The sequence below is a fragment of the Cryptomeria japonica genome, chromosome 4 (assembly GCF_030272615.1).
Source record: "Cryptomeria japonica chromosome 4, Sugi_1.0, whole genome shotgun sequence".
NCBI lineage: Eukaryota > Viridiplantae > Streptophyta > Pinopsida > Cupressales > Cupressaceae > Cryptomeria > Cryptomeria japonica.
Window position 1 is genome coordinate 283,316,779 of NC_081408.1, and position 12,993 is coordinate 283,329,771.

General features: G+C 38.7%; 1 protein-coding gene across 1 annotated transcript; it reads left to right on the forward strand.

Annotated features, from left to right (window-relative positions):
- Positions 1 to 11,086: 11,086 nt before the first annotated feature.
- On the forward strand, positions 11,087 to 12,229 carry LOC131875091 (putative disease resistance RPP13-like protein 1). The gene is made up of 2 exons (XM_059219106.1): positions 11,087 to 11,961; positions 12,079 to 12,229. The coding sequence occupies exons 1-2, from the start codon at positions 11,087 to 11,089 to the stop codon at positions 12,227 to 12,229; spliced, it is 1,026 nt and encodes a 341-aa protein (XP_059075089.1).
- The last annotated feature ends 764 nt before the right edge of the window (positions 12,230 to 12,993 follow it).

The following is a 12,993-nucleotide window of genomic DNA, read 5'->3' on the forward strand; positions in this document are numbered from 1 at the left end:
ATCCCCCAATTGGACCAAATTGAGTTGCTAAATATCCTTAAACAAAGACCAATTGTTGTTAATGGTGCTGTGGATAAGCTAATTTGGACTAAGAGCAAAGTGGCAGATACTCGGTTAAAGAAGGGTATAGATCCTTGGTTTTGAGAATTAGTTCACCACATACTCCTCTTTTCCACCTTGCATGGCTCCCTACAGTTCTACCTAAGGCTAGTTCCTTCCTCTGGTTGGCGATTCGGAACAAAATTTTGACTAGTGGCTGCCTTAAACAGCTAGGTACTTCAAAACATTTTACCTATTAGATGTGCAACAATGAGCTGGAAGACACTAATCATGTGCTAGTGGGTTGTGACTTCACCCATAATGTTTGGAGATGGGCCCTTGGAAAATTAGGATGGCAAAGCCCATCACCGTCTGAACTGAAACAAATGCGCCTACAATGGCCATTCCTTCATTCTGAATCATTTTTTTTAGTCATTTGGAAAGTCATCCCTATTGTGATTTACTAGTGCTTATGGTGGGAATGGAACAAAAGAATATTCAAAAAATAAAATTCTTTAGTGGATAAGGTGTGTGCGTTGGTAGAAAAATTTGTGTCGGAAATGGTGAACGCTTAGGTTGCTAAAGTGAAATCTCCACCCTCTACATTCACATCCTATGATAATGTTATTCTTAACAACAGGAAAAACATTGTAGTTCCATTCAAGGGTACTCTCATAGGTAAACTGTCAAAACTTCAGGCAAGGAGAGAAATCAAATGGCTTCCCCCAGAGCTAGACTTTGTTAAGTTGAATTTTGATGGCACCTCAAAAGGCAACCCAGGTAGATCAGGCACTAGCTTCATATTGCGAAAGGCAAATAAGTCCATTTTGCAAGCAGCTCTTTGTAGACTTCCAGATGGATCAAATAATTTAGCAGAAGCAAGGGCCCTCCTATGTGGGGTTAGGATGGCGATTCAATTAGACGTCATGAATCTTCATATTGAGGGTGACTCCCAAGTGATCACATCCTCTCTCATCTCCAAAAAAGTGGTCAGTTGGGATTTACAATATGTTCTTCAGGAAGTCTAGAGACTCTTGCCACGTTTCAACAAGTATAAGGTTTCCCATTGTTTAAGGGAAGCTAACAAAGTAGAATATTGACTTTCAAACTTGGGGGCTGACTTGGAGAGTATTAAATGGGATGCAGAGTTCACTTCATTTATTCCCCACATTTTGTCAGAATTCTCGAGTCTGAAACTCTAATTGACCAATGAGCCCAGTTGTATTTTCCTTTAGTATTTGCTTTTTTCAATCAAACTAGAGGATGATGTTGTATTTCCCTGTTGTAGTGTTGAGATAGAGTAAGGGCTGCTACAACATCAAGCCCACATGTGTAAGGGTTGATGGGCATCAAGAGTTAATTTCAAGAGGATGAGCGAAATCTGTTTTGTATACGACAAGGAGAGAGGGTTTTCTTCCCTACTTCTTTCCCCCTTGAGCTGCTTTGAAGCAGTGTAATAAATAAATATTATTAATAAATTTATAATGACTTAGCCATTTTTGTCAAAAAAAATTAAAAAAAAATTGTCTTTTTAGATTTATATCTCATTTGAAAAAGACACTTTGGCAACTCTTATCCATTTTGAACTAACCTATGTATGTTGGTATGACTTACTACTGTGTCTAAATTCTCTTAAGCTTTCCGACGGCAGCAAAGTTCTCTTTAGCTTTCCAATTTCCATCCCTGTGCAATTATCTTATTCATTTTTCTAGAAAGGTTAAGGAAATGTAAATCTGTATGCTTCGGTACCAAGAAAAGCCTTGCAAGTAAAGAGTAGAAGTTGGTTGCTATAAATGGTTAGTTTGTAAATGATCAATCTCTCATTGAATCCAACCTTATCAGGTGTACGTTGTTTTTGGTGTGCACATCAACTCTATTTTCTACGTCTTTGGGTCATTTTATTTTGTCTGCATAGAATTAAAAACTTGAGAGAAATCTTTTTGGTTCACTCTCATTTTTCAAGCATGGCATTTCTTGGAGAAGCTGCTGCAGGAAAAAAATGTGAGATGGTTGTGGAGATGGTCATTTAGAGATTAGCTAAGGAGGCAAACCTACTACTGGATTTCAGCTAAGACTTCTTGTGGTTAAAGGATAAACTCATATTATTAAGGAGCTTTCTACAAGATGTTGATCAACAGTCTCCACATAAGGAGGGTGTACAACAATCTCTATACAGAATTCGCATTATTTCCTTGCTTGCAGAAGACATCTATGAGGAATGCATTGTAGAATCTATGTATGGAAATGATCCTCAATCTTGTGGGTTCAGTTATAATCAATGGATTTTTTTGCCATAGGATAGGGCAGAAAATAAAGGACATCAAGGAGTGCATAAAATCTATTATTGAAGATAGCAATGACCTGAACCTATTGGGTGATGTTTTGTCTGCAAATGAAGCATCGCCCAGTACATCTCATCATGTAGACCACAATAAATCTTATCTTCTACCCAGTGGCAGCTATTCACACACAGTGGGAATATAGTCCAAAGTTGATGATATGCTCAGATTGTTGGACAACAATGCCTCTCCAATTCTTGCAGTGGTTGGGATGGGGAGCATAGGCAAGTCCTATCTTCTTCAGCATGTTTTCAACAACGTAAAGGAAAGGTATGATAAATCTATATGACTTTCATTTTCTCAGTCTTATTATATTTCCACGTTGCAATGTGACATTGCTTCATACTTGGGTTTAGGACCGCAAATTAAGAATGAGGGAGTATCTCAAGAGAGAGCGAATTTTCAAGGCAAGCGAGCTCTCAGGAGTGAGGTGTTTGGCATGCAATGGGAGAGGTGCTGGGGAGATGAGGTGGTGTCTGACCCGCTCCCCCCAAAAGATCCCTTTGGCTCTTGAGCAGGGCATGTGCTACAATGGGTTTTTCAAGATGGTAAATGAGTTGATGTTTTGGCTTCGCCTACTCATTTTTCGGTGGATAAAACATCTCAGTATGATTTCCCTTCTTCTGCATATTTCAAAGGAGTTTTCCGATGGCATCAAAATTGGGCTCAAAATTTGGGGAAATGGCAAAAGGGCAAGCGAAATTGGAATGCTAGGGTTTCTGGTAATAAGGCTTGGACTCACCTGGTAGATGCCTCAGCAAATTTCTCAAAGGATTCAGGAGGTCACTTGTAGAATTTGGTATTGCCCTCGCAGCCTGCTCTGATTTTGATTCTGTTGGTTGATGCCTCAGATGCCATTTTGTGGAAGAAGGCTCTTGATCTTCAGGCTTTGGTAGTTATGATTCAAGTTTGGGGTGGTTCTATTCCTCTATCCAAGCTTCATTATAAAATTCATGCACACTGGTATGGCACTTTGTACTTTCATGTTCTTTCTGCAAGCTCATTTATTGTTGTGTTTGATTCTACATCTGCTAGAGATAAGGCTTTGAGTACTCCATTTTCTTAGCTTGGAAATAACCTGATTTTTGTGGAAAGCTGGAAACCCTTTCTAGCAGCTTCTAGGGTTGGCCCAAAATAGGTTCCAATGTGGTTTAAACTTCCACTTTTACCATCTGAATTTATAGAATCTAATATATTAACAAAAACTGGGGATTCTCTGGGTAAATTTTTGTTGTCCTCTTCATTTTTTGAGGATGGGGCGTTGTTGTTAAAATTTGTGTTTTAACTTCCCCTAAAATCTCCCCACCAAAGTTCTGCAACATTCGGTCTCCGTTTGGTTTGTGGCGTCAAAATCTAGTCAGGGATTCTAGGGATTTTGGTTGTTCTACATTAATTATGGATTCTCCAATTTTCTTTCATATGAAATCCATTTGTTTTGGTTCAGGGGGAGTTGAGTCTCCTTTTGATGAGAATGTGGACACTTTTTCCTGGAATAAAGTCCAATTGGTTGGTGTTGTTGAGAATAGCGACTCTTAAAAATTTTGTTCCTTCCCTGAGGATTGGGCAGTCGAATGATCCTCCTCTGAAAAATCCCAATAACACTTTAAACTCGGGTCTGTCTTCCGAGCCTGTGGTTGAGTTGGGTAATGTGTTAGGGGTTGAGTCATGATTCCTTGATGTTGTACATAAAGACATGGGTGTTGATACTATTTCAGATGTGGGTATTTTATTAGAAGCTGCGTCACAAATCCTAGAGGTTTTGATAAATAGTGACAAACTGGTGGAGGTTGATGTTATTCCAGACAAGCATCTCATTGCTCAGGTACAGAAAATTATTAATACTAATAAGGTTTCTCTTGATTCTCCTTTAGCCAATAAGGCAATTTCTTCGATCTTAGTTGATCTAGGTACTTTGGAGAATGACTTGGTTACTTTTCCCATCAATAATTCTTTTGAGCTTCTCAATATGGATAAGGCTTTGATGGCTTTAGGTTTGTGTCATCCTTGGCTCCCTTGGTCTTAGAGAAGGAGGAGGCTAGGGTAGATAAGGCACTCGTGGCAATTACTCCTAGGCTTCCTTTGGTACAAACCCCACTTCTCCCTACCTCACCCTTGTCTACTCCAAGGAAAAGGGGTCGGAAGCCCAAGCATACTAAGACTAAACTAGAAATTGATGCGGGAATCCAATCAACTATTCTTTCTTCTTTGGAGACTTCCAGAAAGAAAAGATCAAAGAAACCCTTTAGTCCACCTCTCACAAGAGCCTTAGCTACTAAACGAAGTCTGCATAAGGTTTTCTCGATAGGATTGGTTTCTCTAGTTTCTTTGAATGTTTCGAGGAGAGTTGATGCTTCCCCTCAGGACCAATGAGGATTATATCCTGGAATGTTAGGGGCTTAAATGCCCCTAACAAATGATGCTTGATTAAGTCACAATTGACCTTAATGAAGTGTGATTTGGTGTTGCTACAAGAAACTAAGCTAAATCTGTATTCGGCTGATACGTTATTTTCTTCTTGGAAAGTATGGAATTTTTGCCCATCTTCCTGTTTAGGTGCTTCAGGCGGGCTGGCAATTCTTTGGAGAGATTTTGTTGTACGTTTCTCATTAATTTCTTCCTCATCTAATTGGATGCTTGGGCTAGTTAAGAGCAGGGCGTCAAATTTAAACTTTTCGTTATTCAATGTTTATGGTCCTTCTGGGGTTCTAGGAAAAAGAACACTTTGGAACTTCTTGGTTTCTCTTGCTACTCCTCTGTGGAATGTTTTTCAGATCTTTGGGGGAGACTTTAATGCAATTACTAGTATGGATGAAAAGGTTGGGGGAATCATCCCTAATAAACATGCTATGTCATACTTTTGCAGCTTCATTCATTCCTTGAATTTGGTTGATTGTAAGCCTCTCAATGGGTCATTTACATGCACTAATATGCGAAGGGACTTTTGTCAGAGTTTAGAAAGGTTGGATCATTTTCTAGTTTCGGATTATTGGTTCAATTTAGGATAGGATTTTGTGTCCTCAATCCTCCCCTTTTTTGGTTCTGATCATTTCCCTATTTAGTTTAATATTTTTTAGGATAGGGCTCCTAGAAAGTTACCTTTCAAGTTTGAGCCAATCTGGTTTAGGGATGAATCATTTTTGCCTGCCTTAAAATAGTGGTGGAATTCAGCTCCATTTTTTCCTAGGTCTCAGATGTTTCAACTTGTTAAGAAATTGGGCTTTTTAAAGTTAAGGATAAAGGATTGGAATGTGTTGCATATTAAGAATATTTTTGGTGAAAAGGCCAGGATTCAGGAGGAAATTGAGCAACTTAATGAAAGCATTGTTGCTTAGGGTATGTCTTTTGCAATGTACGATAAGCTAAAATTGTTAAACATGCAGTTGAGTGAGACCTTGGCTAGGGAAGAATCTTATTGGAGATAGAAGTCTAGGGATCTTTGGCTTTCTGAAGGTGATCGAAATACCAAATTCTTTCATTCCTCTTCTAAGCTCAAGAGACTTCGCAATTGAATCTCTTGTATTATTGACTCTAATGGTAATACTCTGATAGAGGAGGATGATATAGTCGCTGAAGTTGTTAGGTTATTTAAGTCTCTTCTTTTAGTAGAGCCGGTGGTGGTTGATGACAAGTTTGTAAACTTGATCCCCCCTTTAGTCTCTCAAGAGGACAATAGGATGCTTATGGCCCCATTTTTGTTGGCTGAATTGAAAGAGATAGTCTTTTCCATGCATCCAAAAAAGGCACCACGACTGGATGGATTTACGGCCTTATTCTTTCAGAAATGTTGGGACTTTATAGGAAAAGATGTGCTGCAAGCCTTGGAGGAGTCTAGAAGGAATAGGTCGATACTAAGAGAAATTAATACTACTCTTATTACTATTATTCCAAAAGTAGATAACCCCACCTCTTTTTCAGACTTTCGTCCAAATGCCTTGTGTACCACCTTATATAAAATCTCGGTTAGGCTGTTTAAACTCCTTCCTCGGATAATTTCCCTGGAGCAGGGTGGGTTTGTGCCTGGACAGGAAACTTCTGAAGGTGCCATTGTAGCTCACGAAATACTGCACTCCATATCTCAAAAAAAGGTCCCAGCAATGATTCTTAAACTCGACATGCTTAAAGCTTATGATCATGTTAATTGGCAGTCCCTGGTGGCGGTCTTGTATCGGTTAGGGTTTTCATGTAGTTGGGTTAAGTGGGTCTTTTCATGTATATCCTTTGCCCACTTTTCAGTTTTGATTAGTGGTTCTCCCTCAGATTTTTTTGCTTCCTCCTAGGGAATTAGGCAAGGAGATCCCCTATCTCCTTTTTTGTTTATTCTTTTGGCGAAAGCATTAAGCAGGGCTATATCTAAGGCTATAGCATCGGGTTTATGGTCAGGCATCAGAGTGGATGGCCTCCCTTCTTTACAATCCCATTGCTTATTTGCTGACGATACGCTTTTGTTTGGGGCAACCTCTATGAGGGAAGCTTGAGTTATTAAGAAAATTATTTCTGATTATGCAGCCTTCTCTAGTCAAAAGGTTAATAATCAGAAGTCCAAAGTCTTTTTTGTGAATGTCCCCACTTTAGTTCAGGACAATCTTGCCCGCTTTTGGAGTTTTCAAGTTGGGACTTTCCCCTATATGTACTTAGGCATTCCTTTCTTTCTGGGATGAAATAAGATCTCGTTTTGGGATAAAGTTGTTCATTCTATTACCTCAAGAATTTCCTCCTGGAATCATAAGTGGCTAATAATGGCTGGTAAGATCCTTCTAACCAAATCAGTTTTGAATGCCATTACTACATATTTGATGTCTATCCTATAGGCTCCTTCCCAAGTCATTAAGAAAATTAAGGTTTCCCTTAGGACCTTCCTTTGGAATGATAATTTAGGAGGGAAACACAAGATTCCTCTTCTTGCTTGGGATAAAATTTGCCATCCCAAGGAGCTGGGGGGTGCGCGGGTATTCGTGACCTAGTTGTTCAGAATAAAGCATTGGGGGCAAAATTGATTTGGAAGCTAAATGTAACCCCCTGCAGTAAATGGGCCTCTGTCTCGCCAAGTATTTAAGGGGAGCATCCAGAAAAAGGATTTTTATTGCAACATCCCTTCTTAAGGGTTCTGCGTTTTGGAATTTTTCAATTTCTTGTAGGGAGGTGGTCCTACCACATTTATCTTGGGTTGTCCATAATGGGAGAAAGGCCCATTTTTGGGATGAAGTTTGGAATGGGCATCCGGCTCTCTCAGCTATTCGTGTTTGGTCCCTGTTGTCGGATATCCTATCGGATCTTTGGGGACCTTTTGTTGCAGATTATTTTAACATTGTCACCTCAGGTCCATGTTTTGTGGCTAAATGGAAGGATATCTGTCCCCTGTTTATCAATAATAATATTATTTTAGCTTTTGTAGAAGAAATTCATAGGAGACCTTTAGTTTTCCATAACAAGGAGGACTCTTTGGTTTGGGTTAAAAGTGCTTCAGGCTCCTATTCGGTAAAAGAGGGGTACAATTCTTTGGTTCAGGCCCCTATGCCTTTTTGTTAGCCTACTAAGCTTTTTGGCATCCTGCTTGTCTTCTAAAAGTAGGGGCTTTTGCTTGGTTGGTAGTCCAAGATAAAATCCTTACTGGAATGCGATTGGATAGGCTTGGGATTATAGTAGTTTTCCCTTGTGTTTTCTGTGGTTATTGTATGGAATCGGTGGATCACCTTTTCTTGCTATGTCCTTTTGCCTCTGAATGTTGGTATTGGTTGTTTGGTATGTTAGGATGGTCTTTTGCTCTCTGTCCAAATTTACTTTCATAATTTATGTCTTGGCCCTTGCTATTTCCCTCTTCGTTCTACTCATCTCTTTGGGTTGTTGCTCCATCTCTGGTGATTTGGAATCTTTGGCTTGAAAGGAATTCAAGAATCTTCAAACATAAGTCTGCATCTTTGGCAGACATAATTGGTAAAATTCAAATCTCTATTAGTGAAGTGGTGCTTTCTTTCATTCATAAAAATTTAGATCATCTGAGGTCCTTTTCTCATTGGGATAATTGGGTTACTTGGCGATGGTCTTCACTTCATTTGATGCCTTTTCATGGGGTTGTATCAGATGGATTTTCTTCGCTTCTTAAGTGCAAGATGGCTAAATGGAGCCCTCCTCCTTTCCCTTCATTCAAACTTTAGTTTGATGGGGCCTCTAAGGGTAATCCGGGGAGGTTTGGGATTGGGGTAATTATTTTTTATCACTCTCAAAAAATCATCAAAGCAGTTGGTAAATATATTGGTTTTGGCACTAATAACGTGGCTGAGTTTCAGGATTTATCCTTTGGACTTGATCTTGCTCTTTCTCTAAACATTAAGGATATTGTTACTGAAGGTGATTCAATGTTGGTCTTTCAGGCGATTGCTAGCAAAAATTGTCTCTCTTGGCACTTGCAATATTTTTTGGAGCACATTCTCCTCCAACTTAATGGTTTTTCCACTTTCTCTATTTCTCACTATTTCAGAGAGATTAATGTTTTCACGGATTTTCTTGCAAATAAGGTTGTTGCTGAAGGGGCTGATTATATAGAACTTGCCCCTTCGGACTTTCCTATCTCTTGTATGAAACTTCTCTCTTAACAGTCCTTCCATTCGGAAACAAACTTCATTCCCTTTTCTTGGTATGGTTGTTCTTTCGTAAGTGCCTATAATGAGGGTATTGGCCTTTGAGGCAAGATCATTGCTATTGACATTTATTGGGAGAATCTCCTCATTAAGGAAAGAATTTGTTGTGGTTTCTATTTTTTTGGATTGACCTACCTTTTCTCGATTGGCCTCCCCCATCTCCTTGCTTTGTGGGGAGTTTACTTCCTTGTATGGCTATAGGGGGGATGTTGTCTTACCTTATGGCACCATCTCTGTTCTAGCTATTTTTGGAAGTAGCTCCTTATTAAGTATGGAGGATGGAGGGGCAATTTAAGCTCAGCTGGTAGTTATTTGATAGTAGATGGGATGTGGGTCAATTTTCATGTTTGTTCTATGGCTGCACTTTTTTAATATAATGGACCCCTATCGATGGATATCTTCATTCTTCTTTTGTTAGTTTGGAGATTGTCCTTTGATCCTCCTTTATTTTTCAGTTGTGTGGCATGTTGGTTGGCAGCTTATATGGGTGAGATAGTTTGGGTTCTATTGTAATTATTTCCCAAATGGTAAGAGAGGGGATACCTTAGGATCGGCTGGCAGCTTTGGTAATTATTGGTCTTTTTTGCTTGGCATTGCCTTGTCTCATGAAGTTACATGATGGGTTTATGGGATTATCATTATGGTAGATGGATACCTCGATCTCTTTTGGACCTCTTGGGGACTGATTTGGCATCAGATATTCTATGTTAATCATTATTTTTCATGGTTGAATTTCATTATAATGCTTTGATGCTCAATTTTTTGGTAATCATCTCCCTTTGTGGATAGATATAGGTTACCTTGCCATGAGTCTTCATTTCACATTAAGTGACGTTGATCCTTCTGTTGAATCATTATGCTCCGTGGGTGCCCCGTTGTTTAAGCAATTGCTTTAATGATTGGGCCAGTTGTATGATTTGAGGGAATTTTTCATGTTCTATTATGTGGTCTCTTGTTGGACATTTTCTTTTATGATGACAAGATAATCATACAACGGTTATATTCTTCTTTGTTATAGTTCCGATAGGTCTGTAGGTATGGCATTCATTCTTTTTTGTTCTTTTTTCTATTTACACAATGCTCTGCATTATCTGGAGATTGTTTGGCAAAATTGGTGGTTGGTGGCTTTTTCGGAGGAATTGTAAAGTGCAGTTTATTTGGTGGTGCAGATGGCTCCTTATCATGTTGTCTACTTCTCATATGGATAGGCATATGTATGCTAACCATTTTTATGTTGACATGATTGCTTTTTCTTGGTTCCCTTTTGGCTGTGTGTTTTGTTCTCTGTAGGGCCTTGGACTCATGTGGTGCATAGGCAGATTGGCTTTTTGGGGGTGCTGGCACTGATTTTGTTTAAGATATGGTGGTTTCATTTTGGGATGTTCTTCTTCATTGGGTCCTACAAGCTTTTCAAAGCTTCCTTTATATCTAATGTGATTGATGTTGTAATCTGGGGTTGTATTTGGGTCGCCTATGGGCTATTGTAATGGGTAGATAGGTTTTTGTTTTCTTGAGCAATACTGAAGGGTTTTCTTACTGGTTCTTTCCCTTCAGTGCTCATTGAACCAGACACCATGTAAAAAATATAAAGATTTAATATAATTTCAGTGGGTCATCCACTTTTATCAAAAAAAAAAAAGAGAGAGAGCAGCAGAGCTGATTCATGAAAATTTAAAAGGAAAGAGATATCTTGTAGTGTTAGATGATGTGTGGGAGGCAAAGGAAACTTTATTAAGTAAGCTTGGCCTCTTAACTGGAGACAATGGGCATTGCAAAAAATTTCTTAACACAAGAAACAGAGAGGTTTGTACAATTCTGAATGCTCATACTTATGAGATGCAATTTTTGTCAGGCAGTGAGAGTTGGAATCTGTTTTGTTTCTATGCATTTAAAGGAAATGAAGCGCCAAATCATCAGCTCGAAGAAATGGGCTGTGACATTTTAAAACAATGTGGGAATTTGCCGCTTGCTATCAACATGGTAGCATCTCTGCCGAAGACAACAATGCCAAGGGAGTGGGAGTCCAAGATCCATCGGCTTTAAGAGGTAGTTATTGGCGATGATGATCAGATCATGCCTATTCTCAGACTCAGTTATTTCTCATTGCCTGCTCGTCTTAAAGCGTGTTTTGCTTATCTTTCTTTCTATCCCAAGGTTGAGCAGATAAATTGTGAGTATTTAGTATATCTGTGGATAGGGGAGGGTTTTATTCCAGCAGGAGAGGGTCAGTGGGACGTGGCATGGGATTGTATAAATCATCTTGCCAATCTCTGTCTGCTTCAAGTGTGGGACCGATATGAGGATAGACCTGGTTGTAAACTAACCAATTATTGTAGAACTCGCGATTTCTTGCATGACTTGGCCATAACCATATCAAAACAAAATAAATATATTTTTTCAGTTGAGGAAGCCTCATGTAAAGGTGAAAATGATGACTGCTATCGGATTTTGCTGGGCATTAAAGATGTAAATGATGCTCAAATATCAGAGAGGCATCCTGTTTCACTCCGCACCCTTTCATTGTCTCAGAATTGGTGGATTACAAGCATTCCGGGAAACTTGTTTACTGCTATGAGAGGACTACGTGTTCTCGATTTGAGCGGGACAGGAATAGCTAAATTTCCTCAAAGTCTTGAAAGGATAAAATTTCTAAAAGTCTTGAATTTAAATGATACAGAAATTGAGAAGGTACCAAAGTGTGTGAGACACCTGAAAAGTTTCTTGTTTCTTGCTCTTCCTCAGGGATGTATGAAATTACCAATATGGATAAATGAAATTAAATGTCTTCAGCATTTAGAGTGCAAGGGTGTTAGACGCATGCCAAAAGGAATGTCAAATATGATCGCTTTGAGAACACTGCATTTACATTGGTTGGAGCTTTCCAGCGAACACGACGGATTCATGAGACCAGAGGATTTTGTCAATATCACTCAGCTACAGGAACTATGGTTAAACATTAACCATGAAATGGATTAGGAGGAAATTGTAACAGGACTGGATTTAAGGATAGAAGAAGGGATACTTGCACGACTAGTAAAAATGCGTCTTCTGAAAATTTGTAACAGGACTGTAAAAGAATTGGAGCTTCCGAAGAAAATGACAACAATGAAAGATCTGGAAAGTCTTATACTATTGAGGTTTACTACAGGAAGTTGGATATGTGATATGGCAAATCTGAGGGAACTTGAGTTAAAGTGTTGTGGTGGTAGTGATTAGCTGGAGCTGCAAACAATGCCCAACCTAGTGAGGTTGGAGTTGTCAGGAAATGATAGCTGCAAAGAATTGCCGAAGGCGTTTGGGCAACAGGGAGGGTTTCTACACCTGCGCTTCTTCAAAATTGATTCATTCTATAAATTAGAGGAGATTTTCAAATTGGAGGAGGGGGCAATGAGATGCCTTGAGGAGTTTCATCTATGTAATTGTAGGAAAGTGAAAAAAGTGGGAGAGGGTTTGGAGCGGTTGAAAGGATTGAAGCTTTTCTATTATAAAAGGACGGATAAATTAGAGGAGATGTTTAAAGAAGGTGGAGAATATTGGAATATAATTAAAGTTAGCAATCCTCATGTAGAGATTCTAACATACTAGAATGACATTTTTAAAACAATTTTAGTTTTTAAATTGTTCTATTTGTCATTTAGTTATAGTTTAAGGTATTTAGTGCTTAAATAAATGAGGAAATATAGGTATTAGAAATTTGTTTAATTATTCTTGTAAGATGTAGATGGATATGTGAAAACATATGGAAGTTATGTTGTCATGTTGTTAATATTAGTTTGAAAAATTTCTAGCTATTATTCCTCTATCAAGTACTAACCATCTTATTGTTGGTAGAACAACATATTTATTTCTCTTTGTAAGTCAACTTCCCTAATTATCCTTGTTCATGTTTTCCTTTTCCCCTTATAACATATTGACACTAGTTATGGGTATGACAGTGAGATCTAATCTATAGTTTTGTTACTTAACACTACCAATTTGTT

Bases quoted from the DNA above. Each gene is read 5' to 3' on its own strand.
- LOC131875091 (XM_059219106.1), top strand. From the start codon at position 11,087: ATGCCTATTCTCAGACTCAGTTATTTCTCATTGCCTGCTCGTCTTAAA. The intron at 11,962-12,078 runs GTTAAACATTAA...AATTTGTAACAG, and splicing joins ACTCAGCTACAGGAACTATG to GACTGTAAAAGAATTGGAGC.